The following is a 25824-nucleotide window of genomic DNA, read 5'->3' as shown; positions in this document are numbered from 1 at the left end:
CATTGCCGAATTACGAGCAGGTATAGAAGCTGCTGTTCGAAACATTACGCAACAGCAGTTACAAGCCATCTTCGTAAACATGAAGAAAAGTGTGAAACCCTCGGAGAATTCCCTTTTAGTAATGGTGGAGAGCACTTCGAACAGTTGTTACAGTGTGCATGTAATTTACCCAATTACTTCAATATTAACAAAATCGCAATTTTTGTATTAATTTGCCATTCGTGTAGTTTCACACAGGTTGGAAACTCACCAGGTGGTTAAATCGTTGATTTACGTTAAATATGGTCAAAAGTTTTTTGTTTTGAATTTTAAGGTTATGTTTTAGTATTGGTGCACCACGCCTGTTGCGGCAAATGATTACTAACGATATAATTCATTGAAGCGGCGCAGCAAATCATTATTGACCGCACTGTACTGTATCCATGACAAGGTCCATGATAAGGATGTCTATCATGTGGTTCTCCAAAACAATAGAAGATACAATGATGGCCAAATTACAGAAAATATGCGCAATTAAAGAGTTATTACCATGCTTTATACAAAACCAGAAAATTCTGATTACTTCTGAAGATATGCCAGAAAAACCGAAATTTGCCGATTTTGTTTTTATTTTTTTCTGATATTTGCTGCTGAATGTTCCCTAAACTTATAGGCGACTGCTATGCAAATCATTACTGTTCTCAAGTTATACATACTACCCAGCATACTACCATTTAAAATCGCTTGATTCCCTTCGTGCTCATGTGCTAAATAGGTGATAGGTATCGTTAACAACAACCTATGTATACGTACATTTTGCAAACAGCCACTGAAAATAAATACGGTTCATTCAGCTGAGCTGGTGACCGTCCATGAATGAGCCCACTATTCACAATAAGACATCTGTACGGAAATAGTAACAACTATAAGTAGCAACAATGCTCAAATTTATAGTTTTAAGTTAATTTCCAGAATAATTAGTTGTAGTGAGGCCATTCACATTGAATTAAATAGCGAATTCTAAATAAGTACGTGTGATTCTTGCTTCACTGACGTTTGTTTACATTTGTAACTATTAACTAAAACTTATAAATAAACAATAATGACCATTTTTTTTAAAGAAAAAAGTAAACATACCTGAGTATCGTTATAACGTTCATTATCACAGTTGTTTGAGAATTTTCTTTTCCGTTTTTCACTCGGTGGAGATTCTTGTTGCATAACCCGTTCTCGATTTGGCACTTCCGTCGTTTCGTCTTTATTGTTTAAAGAATTATTATCGGTTAAGCCCCTAATTTGTAACGCCTCGGCAGTTTTTAGGAACATTGGGAGAAGGTTTTGCGATACGTTCACTTCACCTTTATACATAAAGTCAAGTAGCGCTTTCATTTCGTTATAATTGACATCTTTAAGAAATATTATTGGATGCGGATGTGTATTCTGAAGGAAGATGGATTCAAAATACGGACTACACGCCGATAGAATCGTTTGATGTGCTTTAAATGTTTCACCGTCACAAGCTAAAGTTACATCGCAAAGCGCTTCACGTTTCAACAAACTTGTTAACACATCTGTTAGGTTGTGCGGATGGTTATTCCATCGGAGGCAAAATTGTTGATCCATTTTGTTCGACCGTTACTCTATAAAAACCTGAAGAAAAAAATAAGTTAAAGTACCCATTTAATGGTAGATTGTTAATTGTTAGTCAAAGAACTTATCAAATATTTCAGTACTGCTATAAGAATGACCTGAAAAGTGTGTTAAGGTATAAAATACAGTTATTTAATTGTGCATAATTACTTCTAGCCTTGGGGGGCATTAGCTTTATAAAATTTTGCGTTTACCGATTGGAAAAACGAATTGTCTAATTACCTTTAAAATACTGCATAAACAAAATTGGAAAAGGGACAAAAATGCGTATATCCCTTCATAAGAATGCCCTTAAAATTATAATAAGTTTAACCTCATCAAAAACGAAACAATCACAAAACTACATTCAATTACATTATTTTATACACAAACATGCGAAAATAACACGAGGAATGCTCCAATTTGTACATATTTTTTAATTAACCGACGTAAACTGTACATTCGTCATCTTTTACCGCCATTATGGCTTGGATTGCAAATGATTTCTTCTGTGATTCAACTCGTTTACACATTCTATCAACAGCAAGATGGACGATGTCACAACAACAATAACGTTACAATAACAATTTTTTTAGTGCATCAATCAGATAATAGTTATCTAAGTTTGTAAGAAAATAATGCTAACTTACCTCTTGCTTAGTATTTGCCATCACAACGCCACCCAAAATTTAATCCGTCCCAACTACCATGCCAATATGACAGAAATGTTATTTTTGTTAAACAAGTTGGGCAACCAAAAGAACTTAATCGTATCTTAAGTTTATAAATAAATTTTGTCAATTAAATTCGTGCAACAAAAAAAGAATGATTTAAAATTTTGTGTTACAATTCAATTTCGCAATTATTAAAAGCTTCTTTTTAATATTTTTGTGTGGGTTTCATTCTTCGCGTGTGCAGGATTAGTTGCATAACACGCAGGCGTTTTTCTTTCTTCTTTTTTTAAATTGCTTCATTCTTGAATCTTCTAATTCTAATTCATGTTCGTGTACCAGATATTTTAAAACGAAACGTAAACTATTTTGCATGCAAGTCAAAGTCAATTATGTGTCTGTAATACGATATTTAATTAATTATCCGGTAAGGAATAGTCGATGGCTAGGGCTACTCTCTTAAAACATTACATTACAGTTTTGAACACTAGCTAGAAGTGGCAAGAAGGGGCGGTAAATTGTAACAACAACAAAAGTTTGTATGTTGGCACTTTGCACCTTATTTTTTACTCGTAGCTTTGCACCTACGGGCACAAGGAAATAATAATAAACCGGCGCAAAGTTATAATGAAGTACCGCGAGCATGCGTTTAATACGTATGACCCTACCCTGCTCCAATAAAGGTTTACCCCAAAGCCCAAGTCATGCCCTATCTGCGTAGCAAGTTTGAGTTTTATACGACAAAGCGTTTTTGACGGACCTTTTTACATTTATTATAAAATACCCAATACCTACCTACTCGTAAACAAATGAATTCAAATATTTAGTTTTTGTTTTGTTTTTCGCGGATTGCAGTCGTACTTATATACTGAAATCAGTGAAATCGTATTGACGAACCTTCTTTTAGTTCTTTTGCGCCCATTTTGGGTTTGGAGGTAATTGTAACTACAGTACATTTCCTTTCTTTTTTTAAAGGTCGAAGCAAACACATAGAAAATATACTTCGCATTCTTCTTGTTTCTTGTACGTAGATCTGTTTAGTAGGGAGACTGTGGACACATTTTTGGCAAATTATTTCATGAGGGCGGGGCCAATTTAACACTCAACTAAAAGGTCCCATTCACATGCGGATATGTACGGCGGATCTGTACGGCGGACATGTACGCGGGACAGATCCGTATCAATTCGTATGTGTGTATCCGCGGGTTCGGCGTACATATCCTGCTCGCCATCCGTCGATCAGGACGACGAGCACGGACAGCGAGCCGGACAAATCCGCACTTGTGTAGTCGTTTCACGGATTTGTTTGCCGGAGATAGAATCATCAAATACGAAATTCTTGAAAATATGTTAGGAAATTTAAGAAATCAAAATGGAAATGCGACTCAACCTACTCCAATTAAACAGTCATTTAAAAAAATATTTTGTTTAAATTACTTTGAATATAATGCAGGCGCAAATTGTGCTAAAGATATGAATGATCTTTTGGATAATTTTACAAGCAAAATTGCGGAACAACACCGAACTGTTGGTGAAACTGTTAGTCAAATACAATCCGATCAGTTACCTTTTGGGGATATCTTAAAAGTAAAATTTGAAGACTATGGTGATATTAACATTCCAGAACAAAATGCGCATTTTTGGGGAACAATTTAAATACTGGTAAAGATTGTAGTGCCTTACTCCACCAACCAAGCACACCTAACTACTAATCAAATTATTTTATGCCATTTCCGAGCATATTCTGCCAAGGCTGGTGGCTTATTTGAAAGTTTCAGCATTGAATAAGGCGCACCTGTATTCGATGGTTTCAGGTATAATTTTCCCGAGAAGCTGAGGGGAGATTGCACAACTGAATTTTAGGTCTTCAAAATTCCTTCAAGTTGCTAAGTACTGTAGCGTGGCAATTAATCGCTCTCTACTGGTAACTGCCTCATATGGGTAGGTATCATTCCTCTCAATAACTGGGCGAACATATTTTAATAAAGTTTCAAATCTCTCATTGTCCATGCGCAAAAAAATGTGCAAATCATGAGGCGTTTCCAAATCTTTAAGTAAAGTCATATGAGAGTATACCTACTTTTTTCGTTTCATGAACCACTGTTAAGACCATAGTCTCTTTTTTTCGTATCTTCAAATAAAACCTCCTCCTCCAATTATTGTCAGTTTCTCCTTATGATCCATACCAATTACCACAGCACTCAAAAGAACACAACCCAGAGCTAGTACTACACAACTGAAATAGCGACAGAACGCCGCCTGCTTGTCTATTGAGATTTGTCCGTGATCTGTGTACAGTAATATCCGCCTGTGTGTAGCTCAACGCGGATCTGCCCGCCGTACAGATCCGCATGTGAATGGGGCCCTTTATGGAAATAATGCGCAAACGTTAGTGCTATGTCAGTGCTGTTAAATGCTAGACAAACTGTATCTCAAATTCGTTCGCTGTTCCTAAAAAAGATTCCAGCATTTCATCTTTCCAAAAAAAACGAAAAAAACTAACATACTGTGTTTGCCCCTAACCATGTCAAAATTCTCAAAGCCCTCGTGTGAGATCGAAGGGACTTCAGCGCATTTTTGTGTGGTAGATGAGCATTCTATTAGTCAGCTTGTCGAATGCTACCACATTTCCTTTGTCGGTCGGTACCCACTTCTGATGTCCTGTTCACGAGCAATTCGCGTTTGAAATGTTGACTCCCACTCCATCAATAATATCTTGTTAGGGGCAACCACATTCCCTTTATCGGTACCAGCTACCTGTGGCGACACGAGCAAGAAAGACCGCGATTCGACCTTTAACAAACTTTAAACCGCGTGGCAACATTTTCAGCGTTGCAAAAGGTGGTTAATTTCGCCCCTACGATACCAATTTGAAAAGCATCGGACCAAAACTCTATAGAAGTAGATAGGAAAAAATTGAAAAATTACCACGCTCGGCGATGGCGCCCAGATGTCGCCGACCCCAACCTCATCCCTAAGGTTATTAATTAGTATTACACGACCCCGGTACGTATCTGATGCACACTTCTCGCCTTTCTACAAGCGTTCTTCTACGAGCCCGCCTTTGCTGACACTCATCAACCAGCCGGTCGGTCAAAGTGAGATTAAAAACTACCTTTTTACAAATAAATTTGCAATCATGACTAACAAGTTAAAAAGTAATCGTAAACGATTTACATAAAGCGCATTTCCACTTGCATTCATTTCCCATTTGTAAGATGCAACTTCTGTTAAAATCGTAAAAATCCGGCCACAAATATGAAAGATAGCGTTGCACATGGGCAATCCATTTTTGACGTGCTACTTCAATTTCAGTTTATGAGAAGAATTTCATTTCAATGCTTTTCTAAATAAGAAAGTTGGAACTGCGCATGCACAAACCTAAATTTTAAAACTAATGTTAGATTTTCCTTTGTTCCAAGCGCCTAAGTATCAAATTTCACTTAAATAGTTCCATAGATAAAAAAGTTGGCACTGCGCATGCGCAAAATAAATTTTGAAACTGGCGTTTGATTTTCCTTTATCCCAAGTGCCTATGTATCAAATTTCGTTTAAATTCTTCCATAAATAAAAAAGTTGGCACTGCGCATGCGCAAAACCAAATTTTGAAATTGGCGTTTGATTTTCCTTTATTCCAAGTGCCTATGTATCAAATTTCATTCAAATACTTTTATAAGTAAAAAAGTTTGCAATTCGGTTTATAAATGGTCGAGATGCGAAAAGGGCACTGTGAATTTTGAATCGATTCGATTCAACTTTTGGCATTGCGTATTATATGGCTAAAGCTATGCCCATATTGAATTTCATGCAATTCAGTTCATAACTAACGGAGATGTCAAAGCGATCGAACATTTCTAAACAAAGTTATCGTTCACACGGACAGATAGATGGACAGACAGACAAAGGAACAGACGGACAGACCAACCGGCAGGCGACAGATAGCAATGCAAAATTATAAACGATCTCTAGGATCGTTAATAACGGCAAAAGTGTAAAATTATGGAACATGTAAAAAACGGTTTTTTGTTTTTTTTACAATAACTTTTTTTGTAAGCGGTACAGAAAAAATGCCTTCCTTGGTACAAGACTCGACACCATAACGAACCAAATAGCGAAAAAAGTAGAACAATAGCTCTTAAGATAAACCGATACAACGAAATATCCAAGGATCCTCAGTATTACAATAACTTTTAACGATAATTTATTTTAATTTTACAAAATACATCAAATTCATGTCTTGGTCATTGAGATAATGCTCTTAATCTTGTTTTGATCAAAATCCATGTGGTCGCCAAAAATAGATCAAATTCATGTTTTGATCATTGAGATAATGCTCTTAGTCTTTTTCCCAACGATGTTGGTGCATAAATAACGATTTTGACATGTTTTGATCAAAATCCATGTGGTCGCCAGAAATGCATCAAATTTATGTCTTGAGCATTGAGATAATGCCCCTAGTCTTTTTCTCGACGATCTTGGTGCATAAATAACGATTTTGATTATTTTGATCAAAACCCATATGGCAATAATTTAACATTTTTGAATCACACACATGCGGTTATCAAATGTGCACGTGATGTACTCTTGCTGCATCAAGATAATGCGTTTGAAACCTTTTAAAACTCTAAATTCATGTATAAAGTGTAATTTTTGCTACATTTTGCTCTAAAACTTTCGACCTATACCACAGAGAAGAGTTATATTAAAGTATTACACATCTAAGAGTCATAGGGAATAATCTAGCGGAAGTCCCAACCCGATACATGACCTAGGGAATGAAATATGTTGATTTCTATTATATTGAGCCCGTAGTTTTTCCTGTTCCCGATTCACTCGAAGTCCTATAACTTTTGTTCCTATTGAACCAGCTTCCTGAAAATCAATAGCGTCCGTCCTTAATGTCCAAAGAACCCGTACACCACATTTCAACTCAATCGGCCACTTTTAAAAAGAGTTAGAGCGCACACGGACGGACGGACGGACGGACGGACGGACGACAATACAAAACTATAAAGGATCTGAGGATCCTTAATAAAGAACTAGTAGCGTCGCAAAACGCGCGGACGGACGGACGGACGGACGGACAAAGTGGCCACAATAGCGCATTTTATTTTTATTTTTGTGGAAATGCGCTAAAAAGGTAGCTTTTAATCTCACTTTGGCTGGCTGGCTGACTGGCTGGCAGCAAACGAGGGCCCGTAGAAGATGGCTTGCAGAAAGAAGAGGAGTGTACGACGCTACGACTGTAGGTACGTGTAAATACCTTCCGGGATCGTGTAATTAACAACTTTACGGACGCGGCTACATCATGTGGAGTCGGCGACATCTGGGTACCACCTCCGAGCGTGGGGTTTTCTAACGTGGTTATTTTTCAGTTTGTTCCTTCTTCTGCAGTTTTCACCCGATTACTCAGATTGTTTTCAAATTAGTGTCGTCGGAAAGATCTTGCAACTCCTGCGTGACGAGATTTTGTTTCGGACGCTCAAAAGTTTCTTAAAGCTCAAATCGCGATCTCTTTTTCTCGTGTCTCAAGCTATGAGAAGTGCCCCAAAAATTGAGTATTATTTTGTGGAGGGTTTTTTGCGAAATCCACCAAAATGCGAATTACGAGTGAACGGGACGTCGCCGTCGGAAGTGGGTACCTACAAAAGGAATGATAGTAGCCCCCGACGAGATTTTTCTGATGGCGGAGTCAAAATTGACTAATAGAGTACTGATTTGCCACACAAAAATACGCTGAAGTCCCGTCGATCTGACAATCTCACACGACGACGTTGATAATTTTTTACAGGAATTAATAGAATAGGTAGGTACCAATTATTAATAATGGATCAATGACGTATAAAAAATTACATTAAGTAACGTCAATGAATAAGTAATATTATTACTTATTCAATGGTACCTAACGTGGAAAGCATTTATTACAAAAACAGCAAAGTGGAAAACTTAAAAATATTTCTTTCATTGAGTATTATACCTACCTATAGGCGCCAATTCTCCATTTACCTACTCGTTTACCAGACTGCTGGGTAATGACCTGTGTTGTTATTGCGCTTACCCAGTGAAGGATAACACAATTCGGTTAGTAGTTGTTTTTGATTTTTTCATTTTTATCGGAAATATTAATAGTTATTTGTACAACTAGTTTTGAAAGTGATATCTACTTGCTGCGCCTTCATCACAAATTTTTAATAAGTACTTACCTACACTACACTACTACACACTACCTATACATTTAGGTAGAGCTTTAACAATCAATCCAAAGCCCCAGCTTTTTGAGTTTTCGGAGCTACAGATAAATTCAAAACGTCATAATAAGAAAGCTACCCGAACCCGACGCATGTCCATCAGTTTTGGTACCTATTTTATCAGTTGAACCTTTCTTTATTGTGGAAATTCAATTGCTGCTAGGGCCCACTTTGACGCATCGCGACATTCGCTGTAGGTAGGTTATAATGTCAGTGAAATAGTGAGATTCGTTTAAAAGCCTTAATTTTGCTTGACTGCCGTTTTTACTGCTGCCGATTCGCGGCTATTGAGTCCACTAGAGTTCCTAAAATGCGACTGTACTCGTCAAAGGTGTATAAACTGATCAATTCTCCCTGTGAGGCCGCTAGCCGCGAATTAATAGGTATTACTTTTTGTTCCATTTAAGAATTGTACCTTATTTTCACTCAGAATTACTCTCGCTTGATTAACTTTTAGTGGGAATAAATTGAAAATAATTAGGTATAGAATTTTGCTATTTATTTATCTATCTGACATCGTCTCAACAGTTTTACTTTTGTACCTACATAGGTACCCACTCCAGTCAGCAGGACTGTCTTGTTAACGATGTTCAACCACGAGATGAGTCACTGATAGGTATTAGAAATATAAGTAATAATTGTAGGTATACAAATTCCGGTTATCGGTATAATTTGGTCTAAAGAATTCTTGGACCAAGTGTAGCAATTATTATAATACGGTGTTAGATACGAACAATACATTTTCAAATAAAGACATTATTGTAGGTAGCACTCGTTTAGAAAGAAGGCTATAATACATACTTACATTATTACTACTTTTATGGATGTACCTACGTATATCATAGCAGTAACATATGCTATGCACATACTATGTAATTTAGATACAACAAATCAAGGTAATAAGCAAATAAACATACAATCACATGCATTTTGATACGTGCAAAAGATTCTTGAATTGTCCAGCGCAGCACCGTTGCTATACACAAATGCAGTGCATTCCTTTCGAAGTGTCTTCTGAAGTTGAGAGTTTCGCAAAAATAAAAATCAACGATTTTTGTTATATTCTATTAATGCACGAAGTCGAGTATTATTTGCAAGTATTAAATAATCCAGAAGGGAAATTTGTGTAATTAAGATACAAACATCAAAACATGATTTTTCAAGTAATGAAAAGCACATTCAAAAGTCTTCTTTCTTCTTCTGTTAATAACATCAAATTTTTATTAAAACATTTATCTACCTTGTTATTTTGAAGAGTTTACCTTGAACTTAGTTTTCATTGTCATTCTAATCGATTTGATTTGATACCTGTTGCTTTCAATGCCCGTGCAAGCATGTTATAGCAAATAATTTCACATTCCACGAAATTTAAAAACGGATAAGTTAGTGATTTTTTACACAAATTTAAGGATTTAACTGTAACTAAATCATATAAAATTCGGACATCTAATTATTGTTACAGGTAGAACCGTTCCTACCAATGCACCTTTACTAAACTAATCCAATTACTTCTTCGGTGCTTGATAACTACAGCTACTGTAGATTGAGAGCATGTGCAATGATAAGCTTTTGAATATTTTTGACGCGTGTATATGCTGCATCCTCCCCTTCCAATACAATTGTCGTTCAATTGAGTTATACGCCACCCCTTCAAGTAGATTTCGAAAAAGGTAGATTTATTGGAAGTTCGTTCATTTGGACATTGCATGTTTAGATGAATTGCTTCTCTGATATGTTATTGCTTTATCCTCATTCAGAATAGCCTATAGTTTCAGTAGAAATATTTCGGTATGTCGATTATAGCGACCAGCTATCGCAGTACCTACTTATGTACCTAACTGCATTGACTAAAACTATAGTCCAAATAACGGCCAACTAAAAATCACATTTCGGTGTACCTTTGACATTCTATACTGGACCGCCTCTCAATTAAACCTAGCAACAGGCTAAACACGTGTACGCAAAAAATGCAGACAAATATCATTTCAGCAGACAGTAAAGACCTGAAAAAAATTTAGTACCATACCTACCTAATTGCATAAACGGTAGGTAGATAAAAACTATACGAATCTTTGTTTAAGTAAAAAAATATATTTAAACTTTGCACTTTTATTGACTATATATAAATATATTTCGTGAATGCGTCTATTTAATTAGTATTGTAGCTTTGTGTTTTTTTAATAGCGGTTCTTAGATTACAAAATCAATTATAGTCATCAAAATATCAGTGAACTGCCAAAAGTGATCGAATTTCAAGTTGGTAAACACCTCTAGCTACATATTTGTATTGTCGTGTAAACTACGTCGTTTAATTTGGTATCAGCACCTAAAATAACGATGGACCACCCTGTATATTAAATTTCAATTTTCTGTAAGCGTAGATGTGGTCGTTAATTTGAGATTGAACACAATTTCGATCAGAGTATTTGAATTTGAAGTCAATGTGATTTTGTTTAAGAATTATTTAATGTGGTTAATTTTGTTTAAATAATCGCTTGTATTTTGTTTATTTAATTGTAGAGAAAGATCTAGTTTATTCTTTTGTAAAACTGTTATCTCCGGTCGTTGGCAAAAGCCCGTTAAGTGTAGATGAGCAGATGTATTTCGCCGTGACGTGTGACGACGCCTTAATTTGTTAGGGAAAGAGGAAGGAAAAAAACGGAAATGGCTTTAAATGGCAAAGGAAGATATGAATCGTGGCTTTTTGGTGGTGGAGGTTTTTGGTGTATCGCAATCAGCGGTCGCAGTGGGCGTACTTTGTTACAAAACAGCCGTCTTGCAAGTTGTACAATTTTGTAGAACAGTTGAATGCTCTAAGAGATTTTACGCCGTTTAACCGGAGTTAAAGAAGTGAAGTTTACGAAGAAACTGGTCGCGAGTGCTCTCGTTCGAGCATTTTTCGCTTATGTTTCTTTAAGGTTATTCTAATACTCGTTAAAGATAGTTTTTCTACCATCAAAGAACCAAAATTACATCTGTAACTTAAAGCCAGTGTCGTCTCTGTAGACTCTTAATTTTACCAGGATTTGGAATAAATTTTCAATGTTTTCGATGGTTGCATGGATGGCGAAATCTGTACATTTTTCAGCAGAGGAAGCGACTTTTTCCTGTTAATGATATTCACCGAAAAATGGGGCAACACTTATGCTTTTTGCTTCCAGCCATCCACACACTATCTAGATCAGATTGCATGAGTAAGTTTGGCACCAAAACAGCCGCTGTTCATTGTGCATCTACGGCATATTTGGAAAACTTTGGCATATCATCTGACTGGAATGACATAGAACAAATAAGCCTTAAACCTTCAGAAGAATACCTATAGTGCAGTTATTACGAAAAGGGTCTTCTTGTAAATCTTTAGATCAACTGAAGTAGGTACTAAAGGAGATTTGTTGAGGTCATATTCATACACATGTATCTTCCTGATGATTTGGTTATTAGCTTAGGCTTATAGACCCATGTGAATTTGACTTTACAATAAAAGAAAATGATTTAGTATCTGAAAAGGACTTATATATCCAACTGATTTTATTGAAGCATGTAATTGATTAAAATGCGCGAAAACATCCTGCATTTGTAGAGCATTTTGAAGTTCTAATCTAAATAGAATCTAATAGAAAATACTTATCTGCAAATCGGTCATGTATTAACATATCTATGAGTCGTTCTGCAATCGAGTGGTTGCCATCTTTAATGACATCATAGCCCGAAAATGAACCAGGTGGTGGATCTCGACTCAAAATCCAAAATATGCTTCTTAGCACATATGTCGTAGGCAAATAGTTATTTCAGGCAAATGGCATTTTCCTGGGCAAATGCTATCTGGGTGGGCAAATGATTTCATCAAAATAATTTCTATTTAAAAGTCATTTGCCTAGGAAAATAGTATTCGCCGAATCCGTTGTTGGGAAAATGCAAGGGGGCAAATGACTTTTAAGATTGAATGAACGCGTTGTGTATCGTCATCAGTGGTTTTATATTATTGTATTGTTATTTCGTGAGTTTCAAGACCAGGTAAGTGAAACATTACATTCTTAATTGTTTACCTAATTTATAATTTTGTGTTACCAGAAAGATGTTTTTAGCAAAGTTCTTACCTATAGGTATTTATTAAAAATTTAAATATGTAAAAAAAATCCAGGGCCTGACCGAGCTATCATATTTAGCAAGTCTGACCTCATTATTGAAAATATTTTTTGGAATAGCTTTTTAACCGTTTATTCCTTTTTTGCAGGCCCTTATCCATGTGCGCCCTAAAAATATGTGTTCTGGTCTTCTGGTGTGCTTGTTGGCTTCCGTAAAACTTTTCAATTTTTTTGTTCAATAATATCACTTCCGTCCGCCTTCTTTGCATAAAAAAAAGTGAATGTACTGTGTTGATTATACGCACTGTATATCATTTGTGGTCGCTAAACGTTTTCAGTCAGTGAAATTTGAATGTACATGTTTGCCACACTGTTTGTTGTGTATTTGTGATTGGCAACAATTTCTTTCAATCGTTTTGCTTGTGCTACCGCTTAATGAGAAAAAATTGTTTGTCCTTTAAGTTTTAACCTTTTGAATTTTGCCTTTTATATTTGTGAAGATTGTAAATAAAAATATTCAAATGTAAACAGTGTTATAACTGACTGTATTTTCTTTGTGAGTTTGCGGAAATTGTGGATTTCAAAATGAGTGTTTACAGTGGTAGTCATTTTTCCACTTCTAAGACTTCCAATAACCGGTGCCAGTCACGTGTTAATAAATCCGATTCTCAAAAGTATTTGTGCCCAAAATGCAACATGCAGTACAAGTATTTTGGTAAGGATTTTTCATTGGTAGAAATCAGAAGCTCCACACTGTTTGTTTTTCCTGTTCTTATCTTCACTTTCCTGTTATTACTAGAGTTCATAATTTTTGTTAAAGCGCATTGTTAAATCAAGTAGGCTTACAAAGTTTCCTGGTTTATATCCTTCTTTTGTTCCATATATGATATAGCTACAAGTCCAATTTATTTTAGCAAAGTACCACGTTTTCCATGGAAAAATACCACTGATACTGCACTGCAACCACACGCTCTGCGAGGAGTGTGTGCAGGATAGTTACAGTAAGGGAGGCGTAATCTGCATCGAATGTGGACAATTTTCTCCAATTGACACCAGTCAGAAACAACGCTTGCAAGAAATTTTTCCCGTAAATTTTTACTTGTTAGGCGTTATGAGTTATTTGCGACCTCACGTTAAAGATCAAGATATGAAACTCCAACCGACTGGTATGACGTACACCAATCTTGCCAGCTCTCAATTTGGCAGCACCTCTACTTTATGTGATCAGCCAGAATCTTTAGATTTCATATTACAAGGTGAGTGTGTGTATTGATTATGGCATTTATTTCATGTTGTAAGTATTTTGTGCAGGTCTTGCCCTTAAATTGAAAGGTATGTATTACTATAAAATATTTTTTTTGTAATTTGTAGTTGGGCTTGTTAGGTATCTTTCTATCATCTGTGGTGAAAGTGAAAGCAATCTTCTATCTCTAGCAAAATTTGTTTCATTACAGCCTTCATTTATCAAGCTTGTTTGAGAGTTTACTTATTTTAGTCAGAATAAGCAACAGGTTAACGCCAGTAATACACGAATGTGTCGACAGTTTGAAGTTGCTTCAACTAAAGAAAAAGTCACTTTGAGTAATAAGAACATCATATTTACAATATGTCGATTGTCATGGAACTGCTGCTTATCTTACTTGAAGCAACTACAAATACAACCAAAGAACAAGCCTCCTATGTTAGATACTGTAATTTTTTGTTCTTGACTTCTTTTATAACACTACCCCTTTTTTCCCAAATTTGTTTTATCCTATAAGTACTTTGTTTTTGATATTTATTAAGATAGACAGGTTTTTCGTGTTTCAGTAGTGAATTGTGCGTCCCATCCTTACTTCAATCATCTAGGTTTTTGTAGTTCTCATGTATCACACTGACTTATTCACAATCTATTCTTCAATTGGCCTTACTATTTTGTGTAGATCTTTTTTTAATGTGCTACAAACAAAGTTTTTGTTTCCTTATTTTCATGTTGAACAGTACCCCAAGGGTAGATCCAAAAAGCCTAGGCAAATCCGTACTTCCATCCTTCTATGTGCCATGGTTGCTTACAAAAGATTAAAGAAGCGGCAAATTTTTAAACTTTTGGGTGCTTAACTCCCACTCTCAACTAAGACAACATTCAGTTTTTTTAAAAAGTAAGTACCTATTGTCCTGGTCCCTGTCTGCCACCCCATTTTTTACATACTTAATTGTGAATTCATACCACAAAGATCTTAGCTTTGTTAAAAGATTGGCGTTTGTTTAATTGGGTAAAAGGGTAAATACTAAATTATACAATTTTGTTTAGCTTTTGTGAAAAAATAGACTTGCAATCCAAAACAACGTTTCTTTTTTTCATTTCCCAAGCTCTTATACTTCTGTCATCATAAGGTATGAGATTTTAGTTAATAGTAATAATAGTAAATGCCTCATGACATGCTGTAGCACAAACCATATAGTGTAGTCAATGACCGTTTTCTGGTATAATTTTGCCAAACAGCACCGATGGCAATTACTAGGTACCCTGTGGGTGGATACCAGGCTTTTCTGTAAGTCAATACTATTTGACCTAATCGCTAGTGTCCATTTTTAGCGCATTTTTGAAAAAAATACGCTATTATATTCGTTATGGCTGGCTGGCCGGCTGTCCGGGTAGGATCTCAGCAACTACAGTAGCTAGAGACTTCAAATTTTCACTAAAAGCTTTCTGCTATAGTGTAGATGTGCAGGCTCTAGTCTATTTTGAGTTAGATTACTTGTTAGATCGATAATTTAAGAAAATAATTTCGATATGGTTTTCGGAGGTGCTATAATTTTACCGTTAGATCAGATAATTTTAAACTTCGCTAATGAAATACTGACCGGTATTACCAAAAATGCGCTTTAATCATGCATATGCTGATTTACAAATTGTTTAACAAAAAATCATTATTAGTTTAATATGTAGCTTATAAAACAAGTAAACCAAAAGCACTACTATGTGGGTGTTGCCAGCTCAACCCACTCACATAGGTAGACGGACAGGTTAGTCAATACGTTTATAGTCTGAGCGTGCATAAATAAATATAAATGGTTAAAAATATCTTGGTCAGAAACATTTGTATAGATCACATCTTGAGCATCACCAAAAATACAAATGGATTCCTTCTTGGGTATCCAGCAATCCCGTTCGGTCTTTTTACCAAGAAAATTGATGCATAAATAACGATTTTGACATTAATTAGCGAAAAATAATTTGGTCACGCAAAAATGCATATGGATCACTTTTTGGACATTAAGGAATAGAGTTTAGTCTTTTTCCGAACAAATATTTTGGTCACAAAAAATACACATTGATCATTTCTTGGCCATTGAGCAATCGAGTTTGGTCTTTTTCCCAAGAAAATTGTTGCATAAATAACGATTTTGACATCTTTTATGCAAAAATATGTTGGGCAGCAAAAATACATATGGACCACTTCTTGGGCATAGTGTTTAGTCTTTTTCCCAACCACATTGATGCATAAATAACGATTTTGTTGGGTTTTGGACACAACATGATGGATGCCAAAGTTGATAGTTGCAGATCTAAAACGCTTAACCTTGCATATAGCGAGAACCAGAAGGCGATACGAGGTCTGGGGACTGAGCTAGAGCGCGGGACGACGAAAAGGCGGTCAGACAGACCGTGGGGACACCACTTAAATGGGTTGCGGTAAAAACAAAAAGAATGGTGGGGTTATGGTGTTTGTAGGTGGGTTCTTATTCTTCAACCGCCAAAATTGAATGTTTCAACGCTAAATATCCAAAAACCAAATGGAAAACGGTTAGAACCTTTAACCTTTACGTTTGTTTTTATAAAAAGCCTCTAGCATTGGAATGACGCTAATTATAATGGAAGTAATGGTGGTGCCTATTGTTTTCGGTGAGAAAAAATGTGAAGATTAGCCCAATGGAAAATTATACTTACCACTTTACAATTCACTTTATGTACTTATAATATGCTCCAGAAGTTTGAACAGTTTAAAGTGCTTAGTTTTGAAAAAATCGAGCTTGAAGTCTTTGTAAACTGTGTACACTACAACTATACAATATTTTGTGGAGTGCAGAATTGTGGGTTTTGTTATTTTGAAAATGTTCAGTTTTTTCTGTATAATGTACGTTTATAATCTGCATATGTTATTAAATAGTGTTTTTCAATCCATTTCAGCTCAAACCCTTTCAAAAATAAGGGCTGACCGAATTTTTAATTTATGAGGTTATAGCTGTTGAAGAAACCTACAAAATTGTTTTCGGAAAGACGTGATAGAGGAGCAAAATGAATTATGGGTAAAAACCATCACATATTTTTGCAGATACGACAACATGTAAATTGAACCATTGATGAATACCTACGCATTATCGCTTATAGACATAGCATTCTTAACTGTTTTGTAAACGCCACTACGAAAAAAACAGGTTTACTTGGAAACTCGAGGGGAGTACACTTAAATGCAATAACTCAGTTGAATCCCTTTAACTACACTTAAAAATATAACACACTGAGAATGATTAAAAAAATCCAAACAAAAATCAAAAAGATTAAAAAAGGATTTAAAAAATGTTTAAATAATTTTTAAAAAATCAAAAAAAATTTTAAATTGTTAATTTTCTATAATCTTCCTCAACTAATATTAATTTTTTTTGAATTTCGTTACCGTTATATATTTTTTTAATATCCTGTCTTTTAGAATAAAATATACAGGGTATTTCACTAAAAAAAAATGAGGATAGATTCGATAACTTTTTTACTTGACTTTTGTTATTTTTACTTTTTTGATGGCACTAACAATTACAGGAATACCCTATAAAAGTGTAAAAAATGGAACACTGTACATACAACAGCCAATTTCGCGAAGAATTGCGATGTTATTTTGCTTCTAAACAGAAACTTTGCAATTGCAGTAGTTGTAAAAAAGGGCGTAGTTCAGCGCGCGGTTCCTGAAAAGTAGAATTTTTCTGCAATTTAACGTAAGTAATATGACAATGCAGTGTAGACAATTGTTAAAATAGTGCTCTAATTATGGATCAAGAGGAGGGTGAGGATGATGCGAAAATGGAAAAGAAAGGTTTTTTGATTATTTATGTTTTTCGTAATAAAATGAAAATTTGATAATAAAAATTAAAAAAATTAAAATCCATATAAAAATACAATTTTTGTATTTCCTATTTTTGATTGCAAATTTTAATCAGTAGGGGTTATTTTTTAAGGGTTGATTAAATAAATACGTTACATTTAAAAAGTGTGATTACACACTTGAATGTACCATTCCAAAATTATTTTGTAATAAGAGTAGGTTTTACCCGAATCTTTATCCCTACAAAATAAAAAGCAACTCCTGGCACAGAGTCAATTTTGAAGTAGAGGGTAAGTGGTAAGTAGTAAGAAATTCCTGCTGTTTGGCAAAATTATGTGGTATCACCGTATTTTATCTTCAATGTCTGCACAATAAGTAATAAAATATTGAAAGTAGAATTAGACAAGTTTACTGATTCATAAATGACCATAACCAATTCCTTTTTCAGCGAATTTTGAAAATCTCTTAAATAGACAGGACGCAAAACTTTGCCTACTTAACCTAATTCCAATCTTCAACAGCAAAGTTACGCATACTATACCACTCGATCTTGGACACACTGTGTATTATATTTTGGTTAATATAAACTTTTGATTATTTTGGGATTCTCTTTTAGATAAATGCTGCAAGGATCTGTGCAAAAATTCAGCCTCATTGCGTTGCCTCGAATGCAATGAAGTCTTCTGTGAATATTGCTGTGAACCCTTTCATAATAGTACGAGGAGTTTTAGAAAACATAGAATTGTACCTACCGCTGTTGATATTGTACCAGAGGCACTCGATAAATGTGCAGTGCATAAGGAAAACCCCTTAGAATTTTTGTGTAACCTCTGCGAAAAGTATTGCTGTTGTTATTGTCTTATTCAAGAACACAATGGCCACAGCTTCTCTCAAATTTCAAAAGCCGTAAGTTTAGAACTTTTTATGGATAGTAATGTCGGTAAAGAGTATGTTTAATTATAGGACTTGATTGGTACCGAGGATTTTAAAATGCTGATTGAGAGTGCAGGAGAGAAATTGAAAAGGCTCATTCTAGCACACAAGGTAAGAGTTTTTTTTAAAATATTGCTTGTAACAAAACACTAGTGACTATACTTCCTGCTTAGTTATCTGCAAGTTAATACTAATTTAAATTATCAATCAAGTCATAACAAATTTTGTACCTTTTATATGCTCGTGCAACTGCGCACTCACTAGATCATTAGCGATCTGATTGATCTGAGATAGTCTCCATACATTATGATTGTCTCAGACGGTCTTATTTTTTATCATGTGACTTGTACCTATTGATATCTGAGCTGTAAGGCTCACCAGGAGAGAATTCCGGTCACAGAACACCTGATCCTGGTCTACAATCGTATGTTTTTCATATTAAACCATCAGATTGTAACCAGCTGTGATCAGCATTCTATCCTGGCAAACCGTATATCGGTCTTGTCTGATAAATATTAGTATGAACTGGAATCAAATGCTGATATCATCCAGTTTCTTTTTAAAAATTTGTATAGCACATAATTTTAAACATAAAGTAAGACACTAGCATAAGAATTGTAGATAGAAAGTGAATTTTCCATTCAGTTAATGTCATGTGCAAAAGTGCTAATTTATGGGCGGGATGCATTAACCTGTGGTTTTAACAATGCTATATGGGTAAGGTCCGGTTGTGTAAAAGGTTTTGTCAACCGCCAGTTCACCAACCGTAGGTTGAATTTCGAGCGCCGGTTACGTTGTAATGGGTTGTATAAAAGTTTATTGGCTATTGGTTGTGTAACCGGTAGTTGAAATGAATTTTTCAATGTTGGTACCAGTGTGGCGTGTAGCTACAGCCAATGGGGAGTAACGGTTTCTTAAATTTTCGTAGTCTCAGTAAATTGTCGTTAGGTGTGTTTGTTTTGATCGTGACATTTGAACTTTATACCTATCTGTGCAATAATACTTCAGATGACGATGAAGAGTTAATATTGGAATTAAATCTTTTTGATGTGCAACAGATGAAGATGCCTCAAAGGTCTCTATAACGCCTACCACAAGCTCATTAATAATAAGAAAAATCGTATGTAAATCACTCTTACAAGTATCACTGTCACCTCTACATGGCGCAACTCCTGTGATAGATAAATGATGGATACAACAGAATTTTTCACTCGACCGCCGCCAGTTCAATTTCAACCTTTAGTCATTTTAATAAATGGATACCAAAATTAAGCGTTTTCCACAAACAATTTGCGGAGGAAGCCTTACATTATTCACAATCTTAATAAAAAGATCACTTACTTTGGTGGAAATGTGAGGTTATGTTATATTTCCTACAATTCCTACAATTTCATAACGGTTTATCTTAAGTTGGCAAAACTGAAAAACTTAATTTTTGGAAGTGCAGCTTATGGCCGTTTGCACCGACAAATTTAACCGGAGCTTAGCTTAAGCGTAGCTTAAAATCCATGGCAACAATTATTGAGACAATGGTTGCCATGGATTTTAAGCTACGCTTAAGCTAAGTTCCGCTTAAATTTGTTGGTGCAAATGGCCATTATGGTACGTACCGCAAATCAAAAGCATTGAATCATGGTCGCGGTTGTTGTTACTAGCAGGCACCTTTGGTTCGCGTTTAATTGTGGAACGCGTTCCCGCCAAACCTATATCTAATCTAAAAAATGTGCCACATTCTTAACATCCTTTATGCCAAATGTACACTGCCAAAAGTCATATAACTTCCTGATATTTGTATGCGCCACTTTATTATTAAACACAGACACAGTAATAATAATAATAATAATAATACCAAATTACATTAACGATAACACAAGCTTACATCAACTACACTTTGTTGTGTATTGCGGTGCGGTTGCAGTTTCTAGATGTAACGGTTCAAGAATAACAACAAACAAAGAACACCACACAACAAAAAAACGCTCACCCCCGGCTTGGGAAAAACGCCTGATTAATCGCATCGATGACATCAGACGTGACTTGGGTCGAATTACACAATACATACAAGGAACTCGTTCTTCAAAATTAACACGACAAGTACAACACATAACTACAAAACTAAACAATCACACCACACGAGAACAAAATACAAACTATAACGAACATAGAGATACACTCACACAAAAACTATCAATATACACAAACCGTTTAAAACGCTATAGGGAAACTGCAGACAGAAAGCGCCATAACACACAATTTAAACATAACGAAAAACTATTTTACAGATCACTAACACAAAACAGCACTAATGAAAAACTCATTCCACCATCTCTACACTCACTTCAGCAATACTGGTTTGACTTATGGACCAAAGACATTAAACACAATCCACACGCCCCGTGGATTACCACAGAAACCACACGCACTGAATACATTACTCCTATGAATAACACAAACATCACTACAACAGACATCATTCAAACTATTAATCACTTACATAACTGGAAAAGTCCAGGCATTGATAACATTCACAACTTTTGGTGGAAATATTTTACCTACACTCACTCTTACCTTGCACAACAATTTACTGAACTTCTTAATTCACCAGATCGCACTCCTGCATTCTTTACACAAGGTATCACTTATATGCTCCCAAAAGACAACAATACACAAGACCCATCTAAACCAATTACATGCCTTCCTACAATATACAAAATCCTTACATCATGCATTACAAACAAAATATACCAACACTGTACTGATAACAACATTTTATACGAAGAACAAAAAGGGTGTACCAAGTATTCCAGAGGCTGTAAAGAGCAACTCATTATAGACTCTGTAATACTTGAACAATCCAGACATAACAAACGAAACATACACACGGCATACATTGATTACAAAAAAGCATTTGATTCAGTACCACACTCTTGGTTACAACAAGTACTCTCAATGTACAAAGTCAGCAACAATATTACACAATTCCTCAATTACATAATGTCATGTTGGAACACTACGTTAACACTTACACTAAACGACACAAAACTTATTACTGACTCAATACAAATTAAAAGAGGCATTTTTCAAGGCGATTCTTTAAGTCCGCTTTGGTTTTGTCTTGCTCTTAATCCACTTTCATATTTGTTAAACACTACTAACTTTGGGTACAATATTAAACACAACCACGAAATACATCACAACATTACACACCTGTTTTACATGGACGATCTGAAATTATACTCTTCCACAAGCATAAAACTTAATCACCTTCTACACATCACGGAAACATTTTCACGTGACATACAAATGGACTTTGGAATCGATAAATGTAAAAACACAACACATCACAGCTGGTAAAAGACAACTTTTAGATTATGAGCTCGAACAGGGTAATTTAATAAATTCCATGGACGAGAATGAAACTTATAAGTATCTTGGATTTCAGCAAAACACACACATTAAACATACGAGTATAAAACAAACACTTATTACACAATACCTACAAAGAGTACGCAGTATACTTAAAACAAAATTACACGGTAGAAATACAATCAAAGCTATTAACACTTATGCCACACCAGTGCTTACATACTCTTTTGGGATTATACGTTGGACAAATACAGATTTAGAACAAATACAGAGAAACACACGTACACTATTAACAAAACACCATATACATCACCCTCACTCCTCTACTATACGACTTTACCTTCCTCGTTCGGAAGGAGGTAGAGGACTTACAGATATAAAACTATTGCACCAAACACAAATACACAATTTGCGACAATACTTTTATAACAAAACAGATACTTCAGTCCTACACAAAACAGTAACATATGCAGACAAATCTTACACGCCACTTAACCTACACGAAACTAATATACTCCCACCTCCATCCAAACTTACATACATCACAAATAACATACAGACATGGAACCAAAAGCCGTTGCATGGACGATTTCCACAAGAGGTTAGTCAGGATTGTGTTGATTCTATAGCAATGCACACTTGGTTGTCTGAATGTGATATCTTCCCGGAAACGGAGGGTTTCATGTTAGCAATCCAAGATCAGGTCATTAATACACGCAACTATAAAAAACACATACATAAAGACAAAACAGTGACAAACGATTCTTGTCGACTCTGTTCACAAACATCAGAAACAATCCAACATATAATATCGGCATGCACACGACTTGCACAAACTGAATACAAACATCGACACGATCAGGTAGCTAAAATCATACATCAAAAATTAGCACTTAAACACAATCTCATAACAAATACGACACCATACTACAAATACACGCCACAGATCATACTTGAAAACAACACACACAAATTATATTGGGACAGGACACTACTCACAGACAAAACTATCCACAATAATAGACCAGATATTACACTTATAGATAAAACACAAAAATCCATTTGTATTATAGACATTGCCATACCCAACACTAACAACTTAACTAAGCTTAAGACGCAGTGGAGAATGAAATCTACTGTTATAGTTCCCATTATTCTTAGTGCTACCGGAGTTATACCAAAGACAATACACCACAATTTACAACGATTAGGTTTAAACAAAAACACATACAAACATTTACAAAAAGCAGTCATTATCAACACATGCCATATTGTTCGTAAATTTCTAAACATAACACAAGATACTACATACAGAAATGATCCACAACGTATACATGTAAACAACAGCACTCCCTCACAACACGGTACACAACATACTGTAATATCTCCACCTCTAACCCAAACAAACACACAAATACAACTTACCGAACAAACAAGTACAACAAATGATACAACATATACTACAATCAGAGATTCACCTCTGAAGCAAACCACATTATCACAACCCATTAGTATTCAACCCAAACGCAAAAGCCTAAACAGCACTTTAGACTCACAACATGACACACAACATACTGTAATATCTCCACCCTTAACTCAACCAACCACACAAACACAACTTCCTGAACAAACAAACGCAACATGCACTACAAAGACGCGCCCTCACCCAATAAAGTTACACGGCCTAGCACAGCTAAAAAACACAATACTCTTTCTTCTCAGAAACACACCACGTTATCACAACCCACTCGTACTCAACCCAAACGCAGCAACCTTAACAGCACTAGAGGCTCACAAAATACAGTAATGTCTCCACCAATAATCCAAGCAACAACACAAATACACCCTCTAGAACAAAGAAACACCGTAAATACAAGTAACGCAACTTGCACTACAAAGACAGGTCCACCCAATAAAGTTACACGTCCTAGCACAGTTAAAAAACACAAAACTCCTTCTTCACAGAAACAGACCACGTTATCGCAACCCACTCGTATTCAACCCAAACGCAAAGCCAAAGAAACACTTACACAATAAACTCTATTTAATAAAATTACAGGAATTATTATAAATGATATTTTTGTTTTGTTTTCTTCTTTCCTGATAGCGTTGACTATTGTGGCCATTAATAGCTATGTTGGTAAGTATGAATTACATACTATCCCTAGATTTCCAATGTGAGTGTGCGATATTTTATTTTTATTTTTTATTTTTCTTTAGAACCCTACATAACTTCACCAGACACAGACACAGATACTAATCGTTACTTGATTTTAATCCGTGCGATTAGTTAACCAGGCTAGACCTGAGTTCTCACAAGAAACACCGACCATAATAATAATAGTTTATTGTCCAAACAGAATAGTTCCATAAACTAGGACAATATTAGGTAAGATATACATGTAGTGCGAATAATAACCGAAAAAAAAGAAAAATTTTAAGCATGACATAAGTGAAAATAAAAAAAATAAAAAAATTGAGAATTATTATTTTAGTTAATTAACGGAATCTAATAATATACTAAGGGTGGTATTAAATATATCAACAACGTGGGCTATGCTATTATATTGATTACACATGGCGTATATAGGAGAATTTTGCAGTATTTGGGTTCTACAGAATGGCAACGAAAAAGTGACGGTATGTCTAGACGACAACCGTGGAATTGCGAATGACATATACCTATATAGTACAGGACAATCTATATTGTTACTTAAAAATTTATACAAGAAAGCAATAGCCATCCGTTTACGTCTACACCTTTTCCACTTTTATTCGAGAAGTTGTAAATTGTATTTGAGAATTGTTACTTGTATTTGAGAAAACGTCAAAGTAGATGAGAATAGTCAGTTGGATTTGAGAAAACATCAAATGTATTTGAGAATAGTCAATTGTATTTGAGAAAGTATCATTTAATTTTATTGTGTTTCAGAATGTAATATTGTTCCTAATGAATTATAATTAAGAATCAAATTTTTAGTTCCGCTACTGTATGTAGTCCCGCAACAGCAGCGGCAGCATCAGGCTATGTTATACATATGATTTTGTTTTTCTCATTTTCAATTGATTCTCAAATACTTAATTTTACCATTTCTTGAATACAATTTACTACTCTCAAATTCATTTGATGCCTTCTCAAATACAAATCACTATTCTGAACTACATTTGTTGTTTTCTCAAATACATTTGACTATTCTCAAATACAATTGATACTTTCTCAAATTAACTTGATACTTTCTCGAATAAAAGTGGAAAAGGTGTAGAAGATAGCGAAGGTAGATCGAACCTTTCTAACATGATATCATTAGAATATCCTCTAATTGGATATTGTCCATCCATACGAAAGCATAGATATTTGAGGAACCGACGTTGTATGTTTTCTAAATTGTTTTCATACTTTTTAAATGAGGTATTCCAAATTACACAACCATATTCTAACTTACTTCTAACCAATGATATATACAATGATTTAATGGTCGATATATCAGTGAAATCACGACTAACACGAATGATGAAACCTAGAATTCTAAATGACTGCTGAACTAAGCTATTAATGTGAGTTGAGAACGTTAACATTTTGTCCATGTAGATTCCTAAGTCCTTTGTTTCACTGTGTCTGTTTAAAGGCGTATTGCATATGGTGTAATTAAACATGCTGCACCAATTATGTATGTTGTTCAGGTCCATTTGAAGCTTTTCGCAATCGGAGATACTCTTAACTTGTGAAAAGATTTTCAGATCGTCTGCAAATAATAGTTTCTGCGTAGAAATTACCGAAGGTAAGTCATTAATGAAAACCACGAAGAAAAATGGCCCTAAATTGGACCCTTGAGGT

General features: G+C 35.2%; 2 protein-coding genes across 3 annotated transcripts in view; one reads left to right on the top strand and one right to left on the bottom strand.

Annotated features, from left to right (window-relative positions):
• Positions 1 to 1025: 1025 nt before the first annotated feature.
• LOC116164059 (sex determination protein fruitless) lies at positions 1026 to 2180 on the bottom strand. The gene is made up of 3 exons (XM_031478187.1): positions 1852 to 2180; positions 1117 to 1629; positions 1026 to 1058 (listed from the first exon to the last, which is right to left on the bottom strand). Exons 2-3 carry the CDS (start codon positions 1600 to 1602, stop codon positions 1026 to 1028), a joined length of 519 nt encoding a protein of 172 aa, XP_031334047.1. The 5' UTR covers positions 1603 to 1629; positions 1852 to 2180.
• Positions 2181 to 13021: 10841 nt separating this feature from the next.
• LOC116162747 overlaps positions 13022 to 25824 on the top strand; it is a 115281-nt gene continuing 102478 nt past the window's right edge. The window contains exons 1-5 of one of the 2 annotated variants that reach the window (XM_031476438.1): positions 13022 to 13327; positions 13527 to 13868; positions 13924 to 13944; positions 18307 to 18596; positions 18654 to 18734. In XM_031476438.1, coding sequence (XP_031332298.1) covers positions 13198 to 13327; positions 13527 to 13868; positions 13924 to 13944; positions 18307 to 18596; positions 18654 to 18734 — 864 coding nt within the window. In that variant the 5' untranslated portion in view covers positions 13022 to 13197. The remainder of the gene's footprint in view (positions 13328 to 13526; positions 13869 to 13923; positions 13945 to 18306; positions 18597 to 18653; positions 18735 to 25824) is intronic. The other variant, XM_031476439.1, reaches the window with a different exon arrangement.

The sequence above is a fragment of the Photinus pyralis genome, unplaced genomic scaffold (genome assembly GCF_008802855.1).
Source record: "Photinus pyralis isolate 1611_PpyrPB1 unplaced genomic scaffold, Ppyr1.3 Ppyr1.4_LG2, whole genome shotgun sequence".
Lineage (NCBI taxonomy): Eukaryota > Metazoa > Arthropoda > Insecta > Coleoptera > Lampyridae > Photinus > Photinus pyralis.
The sequence above is the reverse complement of the archived record's forward strand: the minus strand, read 5'-3'. Positions and strand labels throughout refer to the sequence as shown.